Source organism: Perca fluviatilis, chromosome 12 (assembly GCF_010015445.1).
Source record: "Perca fluviatilis chromosome 12, GENO_Pfluv_1.0, whole genome shotgun sequence".
Taxonomy (NCBI): domain Eukaryota; kingdom Metazoa; phylum Chordata; class Actinopteri; order Perciformes; family Percidae; genus Perca; species Perca fluviatilis.
In genome coordinates, this window is record NC_053123.1 from 22,855,928 (window position 1) to 22,878,927 (window position 23,000).

The 23,000-nt window shown below is 41.8% G+C and overlaps 1 protein-coding gene across 4 annotated transcripts in view; it reads left to right on the top strand.

The window, feature by feature from the left end:
- The first annotated feature begins 1,022 nt into the window (after positions 1–1,022).
- The window catches only part of tbc1d4 (TBC1 domain family, member 4), a 30,439-nt gene continuing 8,461 nt past the window's right edge, over positions 1,023–23,000 (top strand). For 2 of the 4 annotated variants that reach the window (XM_039817693.1, XM_039817694.1), the window contains exons 1-8: positions 13,129–13,240; positions 13,354–13,445; positions 13,641–13,751; positions 14,523–14,645; positions 15,242–15,301; positions 16,818–17,035; positions 21,355–21,506; positions 21,956–22,156. In XM_039817693.1, the coding sequence (XP_039673627.1) occupies positions 13,204–13,240; positions 13,354–13,445; positions 13,641–13,751; positions 14,523–14,645; positions 15,242–15,301; positions 16,818–17,035; positions 21,355–21,506; positions 21,956–22,156 (994 nt within the window). In that variant the 5' untranslated portion in view covers positions 13,129–13,203. Of the gene's footprint in view, positions 2,081–8,032; positions 8,162–8,244; positions 8,483–10,892; positions 11,144–12,404; positions 12,495–12,867; positions 12,989–13,128; positions 13,241–13,353; positions 13,446–13,640; positions 13,752–14,522; positions 14,646–15,241; positions 15,302–16,439; positions 16,518–16,817; positions 17,036–17,509; positions 17,663–21,354; positions 21,507–21,955; positions 22,157–23,000 lie in introns of those variants that run through there. The other 2 variants (XM_039817696.1, XM_039817695.1) reach the window with 2 other exon arrangements.

The window sequence follows — 23,000 nt, forward strand, 5'->3', positions numbered from 1 at the left end:
TTTGATGGCCTGCCCTGTATTATATGAAAGTCTACAGTTTAAATATGTATACATCATAGAGGTATACACATAAATCCTCACCAGTACTGTGGGGTTTAGTAGGCTGCAGAACTCCAGTGGGTACTGCCTCAGTGATGAGGTTATATATGGCACAGCTTCTATTTTGGGGATAGGAGGAGTGCTTGGAATTATGGCATTCTGTAGATGGTAGCTTCTCCAGTGCATAAAGCATATCAGATAGGATTACAGCTTTCCAAGACTATGAATCAGCACAGCCTGCTTGTAAACAGTTAGCTGTGAACTGCCTTAGTGAAGTATTGCATATTGTGCTGCCAACATAGTATTTGGCCAAGTCTGGTCTTCACAACCTCCGCTCATTTTACCAGGTGAAGGCTGTTGGTAGGATGACAGCAAACAAAGTTATGGGCCCAGAAGACTAGTGCCGTGGAGGCTGCTAAACACTTTCCATACTACCATAAAAGTGGCTTTCCAGTATTCCTATACACTGCTAGGCTATTGTGCAGTGGTGGAAGACAAATTCAGATCCTTTACTTAAGTAAACCTACTAATAACACACTGTAAAAATACTCTGTTACAAGTAAAAGTCCTGCATTGAAAATGCTACGTAAGTTAAAGTATGTATATCATCAGGAACATCTACATAAATTAATACAAGTCAAAGTACTCAATGCAGAGAAATCCTAAGAATCGTTTCAGCTGTACTTGTAGGCCTATATTGTTGGGTAGTTTAATTTATAATAAACCGTATTTGATAAATGTAGTGGAGTAAAAATACAAAATTTCCCTCTGAAATGTAGTGGAGTAGAAGTTGAAAGTGGCATGGAAAGAAAACTCAAGTAAAGTATAAAGTGTATATACAGTAATTGAGTAAATGTGCTTAGTTATATTCCACCACTGCTATTATTCACTGTCGAGAAAGGTGGAGCTTCGTGCTGTCACGTTTTGCACGGCGTCTCTGCCCTGCCCACTCCTCCAGCACATGGGATGGTTGGGCGGGTCATCAACGCGCACAGCTGCTCCGCCTTCAAGGCGTTGTGGAAGAAAGGATCACAGTCGGGACACTGCATTAAAAGGCGATAAACGAGCATCAATGTATGTGTATTTTAGAAAGAAAAATAAAATGCCACCACGCCGACTAAGCTCATAGGATTTTAGGGCTGGGACTGTATCGATGCGCCGCGCCGTTGGGCGCTCTGGAGCAACGTAGCGCGTCAAAGAATTCCGATTTCTCGGCGACTTGTTTACACAGGAGCCAACCAAAGCCACGTTTTAAGCAAGCTTGGTTGGGACAGTACAGTACATGACTGTTTAGCATTTGAGTCACTGCCCATGCAAACAGTGGACAACCAGTGCAGGGAAGCAAGCTACAAATACATCAGTATAAGTAAATTTCCTTGAAATCCTAGAAAGAAAAAAAAACGAGATTTTGATAACATGGAGTGTTGCTGCTGATCGACAGGGCGAGCACATGTGCATGTAGCTAATCGTTTCGTTGTATGAACTTTCACCGTGGATGTGGACATAAACTGTTGCAAACTAACCACAACTACGCCTGACCTTGGTTGCAAATGGTACAGATCGGCTCGGCATCATTTTTGAAAGTAGTCTTTAGTCCCACATCTCTGTCACCGAGCTTCGGCCGAAAGTCCCCTGGGTCGACATGGAGAGTCAGGAGGAGAGGGAGAACAGCCCTCCGAAGTCCGACAGGAGGTTGGCCCTGACTTACGTCGGCTGGTCCTCGCTCGACAGGCGGACCACCCTGCCCATGCTGCCGTGGCTGGTGGCTGAGATCCGCAGGAGAAGTGAGAAAGGAGACTGCGGCCCCGTGGTGCAGCCGAGAGAAGTTCAGCTGGTCCTCAACCCCCCCTTCGTCCGATGTGTCCCCTCCAGCAGCAACAACTCTTCAGTCTTCATATTCGAGCACAAAGCACAGCTCATCTCTCGCTTCATACACAACAGCAATGACCTCACCTATTTTGCCTATCTGCTGCGGGGCCAGCCTGACAACCCTGAGTCCGAGATGTCCTGTCACGTCTTTAAGGCCTCCGACCCCAACCAGGTAGGCATGTCCACGTGTCAAAATACCCATGACACATGACAACAATACTTTTTACCAGGAAGATTTAAGTACATCTATTGCATGCAAAGAACAATGTTGATCAAAAGATAATCAGGGGATCAGAACTGTAATCCCTCAAATACATATTATTGCTAAAGGCACTTAAGTGAGTTTCAGTGACCCCATACTGCTCAAAAGTCCAGTATAAACAATACAAACCTCTCAGTGTAATGTTTTCATGATATTCCAAAAGGGATTTATATTTATAATGTAAAAATCTGGGTCTTTATAAATCTACTCTGATGTCAGGATTTACATTGAGGCCCATATGTGTACATTTTATGATGGACACCAATCATAAAATGTACTGTCCAAATGTAAACACAAGACAAAGGAATATCCAAATCTCCTTTAGGTGACAACTATGTCATTTAATCTCTAACGCACAGTAGATTAGTCCATGGTCGAAACATGTTTGCTTTGGTCTTAAGTATTTAGGCCACCAGTTGGTGGGAATGGTAAACAGAGCACCCTGGATTTTTGGCAAAGTTAATCCATCTCTGTGCTATTGTCTTCATTTGATCAGAAATCTCTTTGGTGACTGTGGTGTGACAACAACTGAATTGGCACAATATCGAGTCAGCACATTTACATGCTGATCAGCATGATGCCACTCTTGAGTAATCTACTGAAATGTGGTAAACAGTCCAAAATCAGGAACGTGGGAGTCGGTGTTTGAAAAAGAACATGCACTCATGTTTTTCTGGTCTTTGCTGAAATTCATCTTAAGTCAGTGTATGTGTATGGCACTGTGCTCAAGAGCTCACCCCAGTGGCACTGATGTCTGTGTCTGTATGTTTGCTTGTGTGTGAGTGAGAGTTTGCGGTAGTGAATGAGAAATGCTTAATACATGTTTTGTGTGTGTTTATTTATGAATCTGGTGGTTTGGGGTTGGGCCAACACGAGTATGTACCTGCTTAAACTGAAGTCTTACACTTTTACATTTTATTCTCGTTTACCAAATGAACAAGGACACCTTCATAAGTAATGTTGTCACAAACCGATATCCAGTTATGCTCACGTTTTGCATTGATCTCAAATACGCCTGCGTTGTATCATGTTTCCTGTGGTATGTGCAGGGCTCTGGCAGGCTGTTTCTCTGCTGGTGAAAGCTGAGAGCTGTAGAGGCAACGCACAAATGTACTTTCGAGGTGTCTGGCCAGTCAGAAAGGCATCTTGAACATGCCTCATTCAGCATTATTACACAACAAGAACTGGTTTGGCAGCCAGCATGCTAGCAACATGTGCAAGGTGGGCCATGTGGAATGCATGGGTTATTCTACCAGTGCACTGCTGCCATGTAAAAAAACAAAAACAAAAACCTGGTTGCAGCCATTGTTAATGATTTGATTACTTACCAGGTATTTTCTGTTTATAATACAGGCCTTCTTTTTGTGATACTGTGACTTTTCTATTCATCCAAAGTTAGTTTGAAGACATGATAATAAGTTGTTGCTTTGTTTTTTAATGGCAGGCATGTTTGGAAAATCTATTCTTAGCTGTATACAGGACATAGGTACATTGTGTAAAGCCTGAGGAAATATGATGTGAAAGGTTAAAATGACGCTTATGTCTCGAAGAGCAGAGAAGCTTAGTTGGCCTATTAGATTTTGTTTAGGCATAGAAAACAAAATCAAGTTTTTTTTAACAAAAGGAAATGGGAACAAAGCATAGTGTACATAAACATGGAATGTCTCATTGTGTGTGTGTTCCTTTGTTTGAAAGGTTGGGTACTTAAAATCAAGTTTGACTTCCTCAACTTGAAATACAACTCACTTATATATTGTAAACATTTTTGATTCAGCCGTAAATTGGATATTTTGCATAAGGTGCAGCCATTCTGGCATTTATGTACTCTTGATTGGTGTATCCATGCCAAAAGGCTACACACCATATTTTGCCAGACACTCTGATTTAGAGTTTAATTGTAACATTTTACTTGGATGAAGTTAGGGATACTCATCTACGTCCTCAGTGAGACTATCATGACACAAATTTAACACTGACTCAAGTCATCTTCATTGTGCCGTGATCAAGCCTGCACCAGACAGTCCGAGCCTGCACGTGTCCTCTGCTCTCACTTGGAACTAGACCACAGTGGAATCTCTCACTGGGTGACTCTGCTGTCGGGTGGGTGCTGGTTATCATTCAGCGACGTGTACTGACAGTGGGACACACTCATGAGCCAAGTCAGGGCAAGAGTGACATACTTGTCTGTGCTATAAAAGTCTAAATCAGCATTTAGTGAACTATCTGTGCTATGGAGTAACATCAAAAAACAGACATAACTTTTTTATTCTCTGCTTTTGAGAGGCGTTAATATACTTGTGGGACTTAACAAGTATATTAACACATCTCATAAGCAGAGAATAAAAAAGTGTGGTAGTTTTGGTTAGCCAGGAGAGGTGAGGTGGCTGCAAACATTATCACATTTCTTGCAGAATGAAAACTAAAGTGCTTCGATTCTTATCTGGTTGTCATGAGAGATGACAAAGTGCTTAATCTGCCCGGTAACAGTGCATTGGGAACACATTGAATTTATTCAAGTTAAAGTAGCAGTGCATGCTTGAAAAATGTGCATGTCTTAAAGGTCCTATGGCATGAAAATTTCACTTTATGAGGTTTTTTAACATTAATATGAGTTCCCCCAGCCTGGCTATGGTCCCCCAGTGGCTAGAAATGGCGATAGGTGTAAACTGAGCCCTGGGTATCCTGCTCTCCTCTATACAGTATTAGGGGACCACTAAGATCTAGATAAAAGCATCCAAAGAGCACCATGTCATGTGACCTTTAACCTCCATATGGTCACTAAACACAGTCAACTGGTAACATTATTTGCAGTTGATTCTCTTCTTAGCAGTAATATAATACATTGATTTGACAGTGCAAAATGGCAGGATGTATCGGTTTGATTGTGAGTAAACTTGTGCTGATAGGGAACTGACTGCCCCAGATAATTTTTTATAACAGACATATAATTGGTTTTGTTCTGACATTGTACTGTAATAACATTAAAGACACATAACATGGTCTTCCATGGAATTTTTTTTGTTTTAATGCAACAAAAAAAATTACGGGAGGATGTAAAGGAAAGTTTTGACACGTTGTTATTTTCACTTATGATATAAGCTTCCATGTAAAGGTGACATAAGAGCCCTTGTCTTGCTTTTTTTCTTGAGTTAGGACATGAACTTTGTTTAACTATGGTGCCCAGTTTGTTCTTAGGCAGTTGGAAAGTCACTGGGAGAGCTCCAGCCACACAAAGACAGATACGTTTAAAGCACCAGGAACAAGCACCAGTTTTTATTTTATTTTATTTTTTAAATCAGTTGCCTATATTTCATAAGGTGGTTTCTGATTTTGTTTTTTGTGGCGTATTGGATTGAACAGGTATACGTTGACATTTGAAGTTCAGGCAAATAAAGTCCAGCTGCAATTGGCTTTTATTTTCTTTTTTTTTTTATCTTTTTGAGTAACTTTGCAAGAACTTACATTGATTACTTAACTTAAAAAGCATGTAATCTTGGATTGCTTCTTCTCTGACATGGAGAATTATCTTCCATGCCTCTGTTTCTGTCTGCTTTCATTCTTATCTTGTATTGACTCATTAATAACTTGTGTGTGTCTCTAAAAGAAGTCTAATTTGGCCTAATTGCAGATGGTGTGGGCAGGTGTGTTGGGTCCTCACCCTGATTTGGCTTAATGGTTCCAATAAGGGCAAGAGACTTTGCCAGCTGCTGTTTGATCAGATATTATCAGGGCCTATTGTAGGGAGGTTTGACATAACACGAGCCATGCACTGAGAGTGAGGACTCCACCAGCTCTGGAGGGACAATCCTCGTGTTTGTTTCTCCTAAGCTCTAAAGCTGTTACCGTTTATGTAGACAGGCTTTGGATCACAGCCAGTGTCACTGATATTGTTTTATAAAGCCAGGCAATGATGGGTGAAGGTGAGATGTGAAAACCAGTTCGAAGAACCAGCACAGTGGGAGGTTTTTAAATAGATTTTCCAGTGGAAAACCGTCTACAGTCTATGTGGGTAACACACAGCTATTCTCTATTCCCTAACAGCTTTTTGCCTGTCTGTGCCTGTCTTCACCCAAAGAATGAGCACCTTTTACTGGCTCGATATTGGGTTGACTACAAATAATTAATCGGCTCAAATGATGCTGTGGCGTCATCTTACTCATGTATAAAACAGCAGTGCCTTTAAATGTTAAGACAGTGCTGTTATTTTCTTTCCTACACAGGCCTAGTTGTGATTCTCAGCCACCACGGCCTCTGAATTACCTTGACCTTGTGTCAGCACTGCTTTAGCCAATGTTTTTTTTTTTTTTTTTCAGAAAGGTAGCAGGCTTGATCTCACATTGTTTTTAGTTAATAGGGGTGACATGTTTTAGGGTATTTTGTGCTTACATTTATGTGTAGACATTGGTCTCTGCACCTTGACGTTTTCAATCAATCTCAAAAGATTCTTTGAAAGTTTTCAAGCATTCCAGAAAAATAAACCGACAATTTCAAAATCAATTACACAGGTCAATTTTGTTAGTGAACAGATGGCCGAGTATGTATGACCAACCACCCACCAACCTGCCCTCTTCCTCATCTCAATGCAGCCCCCTGTCACCAGCCACCCACAGCTCAACCATTGGGCAGGCAGGCACTTGGAAAATAGGACTTTTAAAATAGCTCATGTAGCCTCAGGTCAACATGGCAGACAAGTATTTGATCTCTGTGTCTCATACAAAAACTAGCCTCCATGAAAAGCAGGGATACACTTTCTCATGTTTTCTTTTATTCACAATCATTCCTTTCCTGTTTGCCTGACCTCCCGCTTCTATCTTGTTGTTCTGGTCACACCTCTGAAGTAAGACTGATTTTGTTACATAGCTTCCCTCCCTGGTCTACAAAATAAATAAATATATGCTCAACAGTATGTGGGCAACTCTTATCAGAGATGTGATAGGAGATGTGTGCAGTGTGTGGAGCCACTGTTTGTTTAAGCGCTCATTGTTGTCTTAAATGCGGTATTTGGCTGACCTTGGCTGCGGCCCTGGTTCTCGGAACGCTCGCTTTTCAGAGAGCTGGGACTCAGAGGATGTCAGTCATGTTGTGTCTGCCAAAATGATTTGTCATCTCAATTGTAAGTGTCCCATGATTGAGGGATGGTCTGGCTTCAAATTCCCAAGTATTGCTTAAGAGTGTGCTTTGAAAGACTTAAATGTCTTGACTTGGTTTTTTTTTTCTTCCTGGATGCATGTTACCGAAGCAGATACCCTGCTTGCATGGCACAAGCTGTTCCTGCAGGAGTTGAATAAGGTGCAAGTGCCTCACACAGTGGAGCAGAAACCAGCTCAGTGACCTTCCAAGTCTCTCATTCTGTCCAGCTCTTTGTTTTGTCTTTTGTCCTATAGTGTGTGGGTGTTTCCTGTCTCCTCGCCTACTTCTGTCACCATAGTGTTTGGTCTGTCTGCTGTTGACTAGCCTTAGTTAGATCAAATCTTGTGCTGTTGTTTATTTTAGCCATGAGTTATTTAAAGTCGCAATATGAAGTCAGGTCATATTATTTGTCAATCAAAGCAAGTTCTTGGCTGAACTGCAACTGTCAGCTAAACATACTTTTACCTGTTCTGGGTTGACTTCTGTTGTGCATTAATGTGATGTGATTTTAAATTATTTTTTTAAATAGTATAGAAACTGGAAACAAGTTGCAAACTGTGTCTTTGGAGCTAATAGAGTTATTGCAGTTGATGTTGTTGTTCAGTTGTAGGAAGAGCTGCAGAGCAAACCTTCTGGCGTTCCAGTTCACTTCCCTTACTCTTTTGTTATGGTTTTCCTCGTTAATGTCTTCCTATTCATCTTATCTCCTCAATCCACTCTCCTTTCTTACAGGTCCCTGAGGTGATCAGCAGTATTCGCCAAGTGTCCAAATCAGCCCTAAAGGAAGATGCCAAGCCCAAACAGGAAGCCGACGAGGCCTTCTACAACTCCCAGAAGTTTGAAGTGCTTTACTGTGGCAAGGTAGAAATGAATGCGCTCCTCAAATATGAAGTGTTTTCAATTGGGCAGTTGTATTAATGTTGCTGAATTAAAACTAATTCCAGGTGACAGTTCTGCACAAAAAGGCTCCAGTCACCCTCATCGATGACTGCATCAACAAGTTTCGTCTGCATGAGGGTGAGCGCAAGCGCCTGCGGCTGCTCAACGGTCAGCGAGGGTCTTCAGAGAGTACCCCTGTGGAGCTGTTAATAGGGGAAGAAGGAGACCCTCTCTCCTCTGTTCTGAATGAGAGTATAGAAGGCCCCGGAGGCCCTGGAGTGGAGGACATGACCGGAGGTGGAGGTAAGCGCCTCATGCAGATTGACGATTAGCATTAGCTGTTTTATCGAAATAACGTGCATGCACATTACTACAGAAGGTCAAAGCTGAATCTGCAAGTAGCTTTAGTCAGATGTTTACAGCACTCGATTGACCATTTGCTAAGCCCCGCACCCCTTTGTTACTGTTGCTACGTAGCCTGACGTGGTCCTACTCAGATTCTAGTCCCGACCTCGAATTTTGTGGATGGGGCTAAGTTCGGCTGGCATCCAGGCTAGTTGCTACGCCTGTCAAGAGAGATTTCTGTTCATGCACGGCATATGCAGTTTACAATTTTTAAAGAAATATTTCACCATTGGAAAGATGAATATATATATATAATTGGGTAATGTATTTATTAGAAAATGTGTAATTTTTATTGCTCGCATTCTAGCCTGAAGAAGAAGAAGGTGTAATGTTTTGGCTTGTCCATGAAGAGGCACACCCAAATCCCAGAATGCACTTGCTTTGCTGCTTTAGCGTCTACTCCCAAGCCACGCCTACCCTTTACAGACAGACAGTGAGACGATCAACTCAATAAGTGTGTTTTATTGTCATTTCAACCATATACACGATAAAAAGTTTCACCGTGGCTTAAGTGGTGTTACACATTTACAACATGCTTTTTTTTTTTGCCACAGCTGATACATTATCCTGACTTCTTTCAGCGGATTGATTGATAGCTCCAGAGTGAACAAAACTGTGTCCATGGCAATGCTCTGCTATGCATGGCAACGGTGTGTTATCCTTAGCAACGGTCTGTTATCAAGAAATAACAGACCGCATTCTACATTAGAATTCAACCAAGCCATAAAAGAAGGCTAACACATAGCTACTAGCATTAGCTCTTGGTGGGCTGTGGTATAAACATTATGTATAAATGCAGCCGTAAATTTGCGTGGGATGTAGCTAGAATTGTCGGCATTTTACAGTCACAAACTCCCCCAGCAGTTAGCAGGTAGTTGGATACAAATCACCCCATTTCTGCAACAGGCAGTCCGTGGTAACACAGCCCACCTCCACTAGCTAGTCTTACCCGGTGACAGAGCAGCAGGCTGGATTGTCCACAGCAATATTTCCAACAACAAAAACACAGCACAGCAGTCTCTGAACTCACGTTGGGAGTTTCGTTGAAGTTGGATGTAGTCCAGTTTGTTTAATGAGCGGACACTTGCAAGCAGGATTGGTGGAACAGGTGGCCGGCTAGCGTTGCTTTCCACGCACACGTTTTTCAACGCGCTCCCGGTGAGGAGGTCTCTTTACCGGCCAGAGGCATCGAGCACCACTCTCCATGCAGGTGAAGCTCGCGTAGTGTGTCGAGTATTGCGTCTGTAATAAAGTGTCCTGCATATTCTCCGATGTGTACAAATATATCCCGGTGGTACACGTGTGCGGTAGTTTGAATGCACATAATTGTTGTTCTAAAATTTCCGCCGGGATGAACAGTTTCTGTTCCCGCTGAGAAGCTAAGCGAGGATTCAAGATGGTTGACACTCGTTTTTTCCTTGACAATCTCCGGAAAAAGCCGACAGTCCAACCCCCTATGGGTTATGCGGAAGTGGCTCCTAATACTGGCTGTAGTCTTTTGCCTCTGGCCAAAAAAGCCTCAGATGACGCAAAAATCGTCATTTTGCATCATCTGAGGCTTTTTCCAGACCCACAATACAGAGATCTCCCCTCTCAGGGGGACATGAGGGAGGGAAGCACGGTCATTCAAAAATACTACCGGGTTTCTACTGATACAAAGCTTAATGCTAAATCGGTGAAGTTTCCCTTTAAAAAAAAAAAAAAAAAGAAAAAAAGTTCTCTGTAAATTTGGAAACTAGTCAATAAACTAGCTAATGGGGCTGTCACTCTCAGAAAGTCAAGTTCTGATTTTAACTAACATGTAATTTGTTCAAATTAATTTGAATGCAGCCCGTATAGCGTAATGCATGAGTCTGAGATACAAGTAAGTATGAGTATTGAATGTCACATAAGCTTGTGTGGCCAGCAAAGTCCATGTCAGTGACAGCCCTACTAGCTAATTAACCATAGTGCCATGAGTTGGTTGAGAACCCTGTCTCTTGGTGACTTTTAATCTTTCCAGCAGACTCATTTTCCAGGCAAAAAGTCAGCATCCTCTCCATCGTTCATGTAGTAGATATAATCCTGAATAAAGAAACCGCATTGCTCTTGTATTGCAGTATGGAGCTAGTTAGTATATATTATAATTGTATTATTCTCTTTATTCTGTAATATCTTAGTATGTAAGTATAATAAGGGGAAATTAGATGATGACTTGGTCAGACTTGTCTGATTGATGTGTGGTGGCCCTGTTCACCAGTAACAGTAGTGACTAAAAGTGTCAGGTATGTTAATCTAAATAAACAGCGTGTGTCTTTGCTGTATGCAGTTTCAGGTAAAGGCCTGTGTAACAGTGCAAGTCAGAGCAGCCTGCGAGGAGCGTTCCCCGAGTGCATCCTGGAGGATTCTGGGTTTGAGGAGCCCCAGGAGTTCCGTACGCGCTGCAGCAGCCTGGCAGGGAGTCTGCAGAAGAAGCCGGGGGAAGGCGTCATCATGGGTCCCACACGCCGCAGGCACTCGAGCGCACCAAACCACGTTCAGCCATCTGATTCAGACAAGAACCGTACTATGCTCTTCCAGGTAGGGGACATTTAATAATGCTGTGTAGGGCTGAACGATTAATCGTTTTCAAATCGAAATCGCGATTTGAAAGAATGTGATTAATCGAATGGGAAATGTTTAGTTACATGTTTGGCATAACATTTGGTTTAACATTTATTATTCCTCTTTATTATTATTATTTTTACATAAGATAAAGGCTGGAATAATGTTACATATCACAGATTGTTTACAGAAAGATCCTATTTTCAGTGGATTTTTAATTTATTTTGTATTACTTTATTTAACATGATCGTAGAAGGTGCAATATGTAGCTAAAAATAATAATAAATCGCTATATCTGGCAAGAAAATCACAATTAGATTTTTTCCCCAAATCGTTCTGCCCTAATGCTGTGCTGTACTTTTGCCAATGTCTTGGTCTTAGAATGAGTGTAGCAAAGGTTTCTTATCTCTGTGTCCAGCTGACCGTAGAAGCTGAGTCCGTTGGTAAAACACAGCCCTGAGGAGCTTTATCATAACAGCAATGTTCTCTCATGTTCTCTCCAAAAGAGTAGTGGATGTTTGGTTTATGGGCAGAACTCTATATATACTCCCTTTTGTCAATAAGATGGATAAACTCTATATATACTCCCTTTTGTCAATAAGATGGATGGATGTTTTCTTTCACTTGACTCCCATCTGTCACACCACAAAACCAAATGCTTGCTTGCTTCAGGCCATCTGTCAATGAAACCCTGTCTGCATCTAGTTCTAAAGTTCTTGCTACTGCAAATCATTTTTATGTGCACATGGCTGGCAGTTATGTACAGACTAGCTCGGCCCAGTGTTACCGCCTCAGTTAGAGGGCAGGAACTCCTTAGTAGAATTTGTGACTGCAGCACTACTTCTGTGTGAATGTAAATCCACCGCTTTGTGAAAAGCATGCAGGCTACAGAGTGAGCCAGCTGCCATTCCTCACACATCATGTCCATTTCCTTTTATGAAGCTAATTTTAAAAACTAGAGCACAACGCTCAATACGATACTCCACATAGCAGTCAATTATGGGAAAAATCGTTGGTGCAGACTTGTTGACCTTGATTTTGAGAGTGCGCGAGTGTGTTTATGTATGTCATTGAACGGGTCTCAGAATAGTCATGAGATACTTGACACTGAAATTGTCTTCATCTTAATTTATATCCATGATCCACAAACAGCATTAAGATATTGTTTTGTGTGAGTTCTTTTTTATGTGTTAATGCATGTATCTATCTTACCATAATATACTTGTGTGTTTCACAGGTCGGCCGTTTTGAAGTAAATCTCATAAGTCCAGACAGCAAAACAGTGGTGCTGGAGAAGAACTTCAAAGATATCTCATCCTGCTGTCAGGTTGGTTTATTTTTACTTGCTGTATTTAAACTAAAAGCCTCTCTTTTCTGTCTCTGCCGCAGTCCTAGCGATGAGACTCATTTTATGCATTTCTTTACTAGACATCTAATGCATTACTGCCTGTATTTACCGCACAGCAAGCCTTTTGTTTTCAAGCCTTAATTTGATGGCAAATCCCATCTTTATTAGTGATGTAGAAATATGTTCTTTTTTGTACTGCAAAGTGGTGATTTTACATTTTACAATTTGGAAACTGAAAAATGTCAAGAGCCATTATGGTGTCAGTGATGTGCTGTCTTCTCAGTTGCTGTTTTATGATTTGTACTGCTGGACTGATTACAAAGTTTCCTGTTTTTTCTTGAATTTGACTCAGGGTGTTAAGCAGTCCGACCATTTTGGATTCATCTGTCGGGACCCATCAGAGTCTGGTCCCAGTCAGTATGTGTGCTACGTTTTCCAGTGTGCCAGTGAGTCCCTGGTGAGTCACACAAAACGTGCATTAAAATTGCTTTAGTTTTCGCTCTTAACCCGATACTTTTATTTTAATCTGTTTTGTCTTTGGGGGGGGTTTGTGTGTTTTTTTTTTCTTTTTTTTTGGGGGTTTTTTGGGGGGGGGGGGGGGGGTGGGGCCCCTCAAGCAAAGGCCTTCACTACAGCAGCCGCCTTACAGAGCAACAAGACCGAGATCCAGCTGTGTGAAGCCTGCCCCATGCATGGCCTGCACAAGCTCTGCGAGCGGATTGAAGGTCAGTCATGTAAAACTCTCTCTGGCTTGACTCATGAATATATTGATGCATGGACTGTTACTCAGAGTTAAAGCAACATAAAAGAGCATTCTTATTTCCTCTTCTGTTTCCAGGTCTCTACCCACCCCGAGCAAAGCTAGCTATCCAAAAATATCTCTCCCAGCTGACTGACAATGAGCAGGCTGAGATCTTTGAGCGAGTTCAGGTAAGGTTTGGCTCTGCTTAGAGAAAGCACACTTCAGTATCTGGAAAAAGTGTGACATATTGACAGTTTTTTGGTGATTAATCTCTCGAGACAGGATTTTTTTAATTTATTTTTTTATACAGATGCTGCATCTGCTCTAAAGCCATGTTTTTGCCCCATCTTGGGTTTTAAGTGTTTGTGTATCCATGTCTGCAGAAATTGAAGCCCGGTTCAGACCAAGAGGAGAATGAGCTGGTGATTCTCCATCTGAGACAGCTCTGTGGAACCAAACAGAAGTCCCACCTCCACATCGGAGAGGCACCGCAGGTAAATAATAGTCCGTCACAGTAGATTTGATTCCTGAGATTTTATTTTAACTTTACCTAAGAACTGAAATGGTATAGTGTCGATGCCTAAAACATTAACAGGGGTCTTTTAACATCCTTGACATTTGACAAAAGTCAATTTAGACCTGTGTCTCAGCCCTCTGGACCTCAGATTTTCTTGTGGATTTTTGGGTTGGTATAGTAGCAACTTTAAATAGAAAAGGCCACAGAAAACATTGAGTAAAGAAAAAAATCAACATAGTTATTTACTCCAAAACAAGACAGGTTCTTGAATCCCAACAAGCAAGTCAAACTGGGTTTTCTATTGTTGATGCAACGTTTCTTGTGTTGTGAGTGATTGTAGGGTTGCATAGAATGTTCAAAGATTTTAGTTCCCTGTGATGGTTGCTATTGATGCTAGCTCTTTGGTACTATCTTAAATATTAATTCCCATTTGGAATTGTAATATTCCTACAAAAGACCTAAGCTGGTTATCAATTGAATCACTGTTACATTCCATAAGTTGCTGCGGGAAAAGCATGACATTAAAGTATGAAAGGGTTGTAGATTATTACATTGGCATAATCTAGCCTGAGGGATTGTATTTAAATATGAAACATTTAAATGGCAGAACAGATCAGTATTATTTTACTACTACTGTCTGCTTACTGATTTTGTGTACTGAAGGCTCACAGTGAAAGTTGCATTTTATTAATTATTTCTGTAATTTATTTATTTATTTTTTAATTCTGCCCATTGTTTTCTCTGACAGAATTCAGCAAACAGCTCATCCGCGGGAGACGGCACCGGCACCAGCAGTCGCTTTAAGCTTGATATTCTTAAGAATAAAGCACGCACCTCCCTTACCAGCTCCCTGGAGAACATCTTTTCAAGGGTGGGTCACAAGAGAGATTTTTTATAGAACACGTTTTCTTTTCTTTTCTTTTCTGCCCCCGCCTCTATCTTAATTTATTATCCTGCTTTTATTTTATCTACCACTTTCCTCTCTCTTTCTCTAAGTTTATTCCCTGTCTCTGACTCTAGTTTTTCTCCACCCCTGACAGAATATAGCCACTGTGCTGTGTACCTTTGTGCCTCTCTGCTTTCCCTTTTGTATCAGTTGCTGTTTCTGTGTCATTGTCATCCAGGGGATTTGAATTGACCCATATCTGCCAGTGAGACAGCAGAATAATTCCTTAGTAAAGGGATCCAGGCAATCTGAGACCTCTGCTGCCATCTGTTATTGTCTCAGAGACTTAGCCAAACAATGACACTGTTCATTTTATCAAGTCAGGAAACATTAGTACTTTTTTTTTTCTTGCCATTTATGATTTTCTGATTCATTGCTAATCAATGTTTTACAACCTTCTTGACAATCCCAACTGTACTGTTTGTCATGAGCAATTGGTACACTTTTGAAAAAGGATTGTTATTATTTATGTATTTGTTTTTTCGGAACTTTGTAAATTGTATAATCATCTCTGTCACCAGGGTGCCAGCCGGATGCGGGGCCGCTTGGGAAGCATGGGAAGCATCAGCGGTTTTGAAAGAGTAAGTGTCCTTGAAGGGGGAGCACGAGAATTCCCATAACTTTACTCGAGGGACTGGGAATTCTCACTTTTTACCCAGTGGCTTTTAAAAGCATGTTATTCCACCTCTGTCCTCAGGAAAGGGCAAGTGTGACAGGCATGTGCTTTCACTTCATCAGTGTCATTAGCTGGAAGGTGCCAACATTTCTTTTCTCACATGGAGACATGAGTCTGCACTGCATTATTCCCACATTGATTCATGATGCAGCTGCATTGGCCAAAAGACAGAACAGTACAGCAGGGGGTGCGTTTACAGAGCTGTCAGGGAACCATTTGGGGTTTTTGGCTTCACTGTGTCACTGCTGTGCAGAATGTGAAGCGATGTAGTCCCTATGACTTCCCATCAGTCATGATGGAGTTAAGAGTATGCCACCGATTTAGCATTACACTCCTGGAACATTGTTGGACTCATGAGGACCAAGTATTGGTATTTTCATAGGCATCTTGTCATTAAGATGCTCTTCTGTTGTGGTTCTATGCAAAATTATGTGACATCATTATGTCATTACACTGTATGGAAGTATTCTGGATGTACAAGAAAAAACTGGTGTCTTCGCTTCCAAGGCTCACCTGTGCCCCTCTTTGTTATATTATTGGCGGTCAGAAGAATGTTGTTTGCCTGGCGATGAAGCAAATAAGTAGTCATCTGGGGATTGTGTCAGGATGCCAATGTCGAGCAGGAAATTCAAGTCAGGATGTCCAGTTGTGTGTCTGCTGAGCCATGCCTGTCCCGGCTTACTCTTCCTTAGTCCTGTCATAGGACACGGCACTATACGAGTGCCACTGAGTCACTTTATCTTATCAGTGTTTTCCTGAAATCTACAAATCACAATTAAGCCATTCAGCTGACAGTGACATCTAGCGTGATTAATTAACACGTGCGCAGCAGACAAACAGACCTTTTGCAACCAACCTGCAATGTCATTAACAGTGGATTAGTGTCATGTCAGATCTTAGAGAGGGAGGTCTGTAAAAGCTCGAAGGCAGGAGATTGGAGGGTTTTCATGTGGATTTGAGCCCACCAATAGTGTGTAATGCTGTGAGTCACAGGACATTGTCCATTAGAATACAATAGATGTGGGAGTTGTACTGCCAGGCATGAGGCAACGCTGAGTCCAAGAGTGTTGAGTAGACAGTTAAACCTGGAACGAGTCTTGCTGTGGGGTTACGTTGGCTAGGTGAGTGCAGACCTGTAATTGAGAGGTTTGTTTTTTTATTTGACTTTGGGCTGTGCTGTGTGTGGTTTCACTTCCAAAAACATTTAGCGTGATTATTGCCATTTTAATTTTGCCTGCTTACACCTAGGTTATTGACCTGCATAGCAGGACAGAATATTTGAGTGGAATTCATCGTTCAGTTGAACAGTCGGACTCATCAGAAAATCCAACCACGCTCAAATATCGAGATATGAAATCTCTGTAAAAGGTTTTTACTTATGCACTGACCTCTTTTCCCCTTTTACATTCTGTCCTCCTCAGCAAGATGAGGAATCTCCCGGTCACTCTCCTCCAGGTTCCCCTCCTGCTTTCCCTGACGACGACCCGGAAGGCGGCCTTCATTTCCGCCGGCGTGCCCACACTTTTAGCCATCCACCTGTAAAGAAACGCATCTCCTTCGAGGGCCAGCTGGCCAGCCAGAGCAAACAGGCTCCACTGCGCAGACAACAGTCTGTTAACCCAGAACTGCTGCAGGGAAGGTAACTTACACTTCACTTATCAGTCACTGCCTCCCTAATTTGAACATGTGGTAGAAAGGAATGATCAATGCAGAATATGCCTCCGTTTGGTAATGTTGCAGGAGTTGATGTGAACTGTACTAAAATGTTTCTATGGGAGTGAGCTTTTTGTTTGAAGATATGGCAAATGCTAACTTTGCTTAGAAAATCAGCACCTATTGCTTCTCTTTTAATCGGTTTAACACCAACTAAATATTTAGTTAACCTTTTGATGTACACAGACAATGCAATCTCTTGGCAGCGCTTTGATAAGTCCAAAATCTCTCCACTTCCTGCTCCACTATCCTTCAACAATAGCATCACAAGTTTCCTGTCACTGTTTGATCCCTCATGTGTTCCTCAGTGTTTTTTTTCTGTGCTCTGACCACAAGCTCCTTTCTTTTGTGTAATGTGTTTGTTTTTTATTTGTGGGCATATCATGTTTGGCTCGCCCAGTCCCGTAGCTGTCTCGAGAAAACGCAGCGTTTCGGAGAGCGAGTCCACCTTCAGCCTCCCTTCCTCCTTCTCCGCCCCTACTTTCCTGAAAAGCTTTTACCAGGGCTCACTGGGCTCCCTGAGCTCCCTGGCAGACAGTGGGAGCCTCAAGAGGTGAGAGGGGGTGCTAAGACAAACCCTCCCTACTTAGATCTAAGCACATCGGCCAGGGACAGAGGGGATGAGATGGGTGGGAAGGGCATACTGATCTTTGCTGGGATGGCAGATGCCGCATACTTGTTGGCTGTCCAAACCTTTTAACCCCCAGCTTTTTTGTCCCTGTATATTCACACCTTTTTTCTGTCTATCCACGGCAAGCTTTTTATTGGTAAAAGAACTTTGCAGCTGTTTCTTTTTTTCCCCATCGTCTCTGCAGCTGGACCCTCCCTCTTCTTGTTTCTCTCAGAAGTAGAAGGGGATGCTGATCCCCCCCCCCCCTCTTGTATTTGCATGTGAAGTTTAAGCCTTTTTGCATGGCAGAACTGTATTTAACCTGGATGTATAGCCTTTATTAACTGCACTTCACGCTCGTGCCATTAGCTTTCCTGACGAGTGCTAGCCATCATACATCATGCTGACTCAGTTCAGTGATCTATTTATTTTGAAAGGTTGCTGTTGATGATCGGCTGCTCTAATCAATCAGCTAATATAGTATGTTCAGGAAAACAAGACATACTGCTGTGTACCCCAGAGTCTCCTCTCTCTCAGCGCTACCTTGACAGGGTCTACTAGGTGTCTGGATGGCAGAAAGTAAAGGTTAACATTTCCATTATAAATGAGATGCAGTGAGGCGGACCATTGTATAATGCCATTTCCACAGGATGTTTTTCTCCTCTGACAACAGTCCAATCCTCTGAGCACATTTGTTGATAATGCGGCAAAAGGAGCACATTGCCTCTGATGATGAATAAGAGCAGGTTTAAAGACAACTTGTTGAAAAGCCTTGACCTGCTGGGTATTTGAATCTGAATATATGCCAACCTGTTCACAGCTAGGTTTGTTTTGTCTGTTGTACTGTGAACTAACAGTGACTTTTTTTATGTGACTTTCTTTGTGACTTTTGCTGGCAGAAAAACATAGGAAGAGGTTATATATCAAGTGAGGATTTTTAATCTGTTACGGAGGCGATGTGCAGAACAGCTGTGAGAGTAAAGTCGTGATCTCGGTGACATTTGCCTCGATAAAGGTCACTTCCTGTTTTTCAGTGTCCACATGATCAGACTGGCGCTTGTGTGCTTACCAAGCTTATTAACTACTGTAGCTACCAAGTGATCCTCAACGGGTAACCTAACAAGCTGGTTTCTTTAACGGAGGGCAAGTGCCATTTGAACTAGTTTGAACCAACAGCTTTGGTATATATATTATATAAATCTATTATTCACTCACAAAAGTGATTGTTTTTAAAACAAAGAAAGAAAGAACTAATTTTTGGTGCCAGGATTTTAATGTATTTGTACATATACAGTATGTCATATAATGTATAACAAGTCATTTCACTGGTGCTCATAAACTGCAATGCAATGCTATAAAATAATCCTATTAAAACAAAGAACAAAAAACAAGACTAAAGAATAAAATGATATTAATGTCCCATATATACAGTACAGGCCAAAAGTTTGGACATACCTCATTCAATGCGTTTCCTTTATTTTCATGAGTATTTACATTGTAGATTCTCACTGAAGACATCAAAACTATGAATGAACACATATGGAGTTATGTACTTAACAAAAAAGTGTGAAATAACTGAAAACATGCCTTATATTTTAGATTCATCAAAGTAGCCACCCTTTGCTCTGATTACTGCTTTGCACACTCTTGGCATTCTCTTGATGAGCTTCAAGAGGTAGTCACCTGAAATGGTTTTCCAACAGTCTTGAAGGAGTTCCCAGAGATGCTTAGCACTTGTTGGCCCTTTTGCCTTCACTCTGCGGTCCAGCTCACCCCAAACCATCTCGATTGGGTTCAGGTCCGGTAACTGTGGACTGTGCGCCAGGTCATCTGGGGCAGCACTCCATCACTCTCCTTCTTGGTCAAATAGCCCTTACACAGCCTGGAGGTGTGTTTGGGGTCATTGTCCTGTTGAAAAATAAATGATGGTCCAACTAAATGCAAACCAGATGGGATGGCATGTCGCTGCAGGATACTGTGGTAGCCATGCTGGTTCAGTATGCCTTGAATTTTGAATAAATCCCCAACAGTGTCACCAGCAAAGCACCCCCACACCATCACACCTCCTCCTCCATGCTTCACGGTGGGAACCAGGCATGTAGAAACCATCTGTTCACCTTTTCTGCGTTGCACAAAGACACGGCGGTTGGAACCAAAGATCTCAAATTTGGACTCATCAGACCAAAGCACAGATTTCCACTGGTCTAATGTCCATTCCTTATTTTTCTTGGTCTTCCTTTCCTGGGGCGGTCATGTGAGCCAATTTCGTTGTAGCGCTTGATGGTTTTTGCGACTGCAAAACTGGACTGACTGACCTTCATTTGTTAAAGTAATGATGGCCACTTGTTTCTCTTTACTTAGCTGATTGGTTCTTGCCATAATATGAATTCTAACAGTTGTCCAATAGGGCTGTCAGCTGTGTATCAACCTGACTTCTGCACAACACAATTGATGGTCCCAACCCCATTAATAAGGGAAAAAATTCCACTAATTAACCCTGACAAGGCACACCTGTGAAGTGAAAACCATTTCAGGTGACTACCTCATGAAGCTCATTGAGAGAACACCAAGGGTTTGCAGCGCTATCAAAAAAACAAAGGGTGGCTACTTTGAGGAATCTAAAATATAAGACATGTTTTCAGTTATTTCACACTTTTTTGTTAAGTACATAATTCCATATGTGTTCATCCATAGTTTTGATGCCTTCAGTGAGAATCTACAATGTAAATACTCATGAAAATAAAGGAAACTCATTGAATGAGGTATGTCCAAACTTTTGGCCTGTACTGTACATAATTAAATATAGTTGAATGCAGCCTTACAAATTAAGTGAAACAACCCAACTTGCAACATAATATAGACCTGAATTTCTGCTGCTTCTGTACTGATTATGTTGTGCTGCAGAGTCCCTAATTGCATGGTGCATTGTTATGTATGTAAATAAAATTTAAAAATTAAATATTAAGACAACTTTCCTACTTGGAGAAGCCGGGCTATGCTCTACTTTCCATTCCACACATCTTTTATTGATGTTGTGTTAACCTTCCACATATGACAAAGCACATTTTTGGGTTGTTGCAATTTCACCATTAACATGGGACCTTTTAGGATCTGGTACAGTACCTACCATGTTCGCTACATTGTCTGCATTGTTGTGCTGGAAGGTGTGAATTTCAAGGCCTGGGTATTGTGACTCTGATAAATGTGAAACACAAGTAACATGAAGCAGTGAACATGAGGTTTTTCAGTACCTCCAGCGGCTCAGTAACCAAGTTTTCTTCTCCACTAACAAAAGCAACTTCTTTTCCAGAAAACGTGCATGTGCCTCAGCTGTGGCTGGTGTCTGTTGTCATTTTACATAACACTACCTTTTGCCCTAATAACATGGACATTGGGAATCAGTCAATGCCTGCTACATTTTTCTTGTAAAGTCATGTTTAAGGTTCATCTTGACCATTTCTCAACCAGCTCAGAGAGTTTGTTGATCTGAAGCTTGTATAAGGTTTCCTGAGTGGAGAGGTTAGGTGTATGTGCATTTGTAAACTGAAGGATGTGTGTTTGCTGAAAGAGTTTTGGTGCAAGATGATACCGGAGTCATTTATGGTGCGTTTGTGACGCTGCATCTTCTATCGTAGCAATGGGGAAGGCAGGAAGAGGACCCTGTCGGGCTGCAGCAGTGACTCAGTGAGTCTCCCTCCGACCCCACGCAGGGTCTCCTGGAGACAGAAGATCTTCCTGAGGGTCGCTTCACCTATGAACAAGCCGTCTGCATCGATGCAGCACCCAGGTCTGGTAACACAATCCCACACGCAGTTTGTTCAGGCAAGGCGCAACATGATGCACAATTAATACGCTCTGAATAATCCACAAGTGCATAGAAAATGAGTACAAGGCAGGGAGGACATTTGATTCCTGGCTACATAAATGGGGAAAGCAGTAAGGGCTGAAATGAAAGAGGAATTTTCCCACTTCATCCTTGTCAGATAAACACTGATAACAAAGCTTGTGAAAGTGATCCTCCTACCTGTTCTCACGGCCAGGTTTCCTGCCTTTAGCATAGTCTTTCTTTGCTTACTCAAGAGAGCTTAAAAAATGTAGCGGCCAGATTATTTCCAGATCCAGGACATTAATAACATATTGGCCAACAAGCATTACAAACTAGTACACATAGTCATTAGATACATTTTTCATATCAAATATTGTGTCTTTCTTATGTTTATGGATCTTGTGTTTCAGACCACTCTGATGGGAGGGAGCTGTTACCTCTCTCTCCCCGTGGCCTGGATCCTTTCGGGCGTCTGCTTCCACCAGCAGGTGACCCCCTGTCTGGGGAGAGGCCTAAGAGGACGGGGGCTGACTACCGGGCCCTCTGGAAGACTGCCATCCACCAGCAGATCCTTCTTCTGCGCATGGAAAAGGAGAACCAGAGACTGGAGGGTGAGTTGCGGTTACTACTATACACATAAAGTATGATAATCGCCCTAAAACGAATCCTTCCTTTGGTCTCATAAATGATAAATCTGAAAAACATGATTAAGTGAGGTAGTCTTGTTGCTGCTAGATCAGTCAGTATTTCTGGATGTCTAGTGTATTTGTTTCTCAGCAGACAATGGTGGTATTTATAATCTATCATGGGACTGTTCTTCTTGAAATTTGCTCACACTGGGTCTTATTGTTAAGGTCGTAAAGATACTTATTACTGGTAACTTTCACTCCTGTACCTTTTCCTCCCTTTTTTACGTTCACACTTAAAGTCTTGTTGTTACTAACTGAAGCTTTATGAGCATGGACAGGGATAGGAGACTCAGCTACTCCTTACGCTGTCATTTCTGTTTATTTTGAGAAGTCCAATGTTGCAATATATTTAAAGCAACATGCTTTGGTGTTGCATATACAGTACACACATTATGAGCACATGCAGATATGTAAGCGTACTTAAACAAACAAGCAGTGCATGTATGAGAAACAGACAGTAATTGTTAAACTAACTGGATATAGCATTTGGAATATCGCCATCTAATGGCCCAGCTTATTTAGGGTGTTTTTTTGTTTTTTTTGTTGGGGGATTTCTTTTTTTCCTGTCCTCCCCTGAAAACCACTTGTGTCTAAACAGGAAGTTAACTGGCAAGATGAGGCATGGAGTAGAGAAGGAGAAGTAGAGGCCATTTGAGACACTTAATTAGCTACTTCATTATCAAAAATGCATGTTTACAGTGAAGTAAACCCCATCTTGTAAATGATAAAGTCTAAGACCATAATGTCTGTCAGTTTTATGCATGCC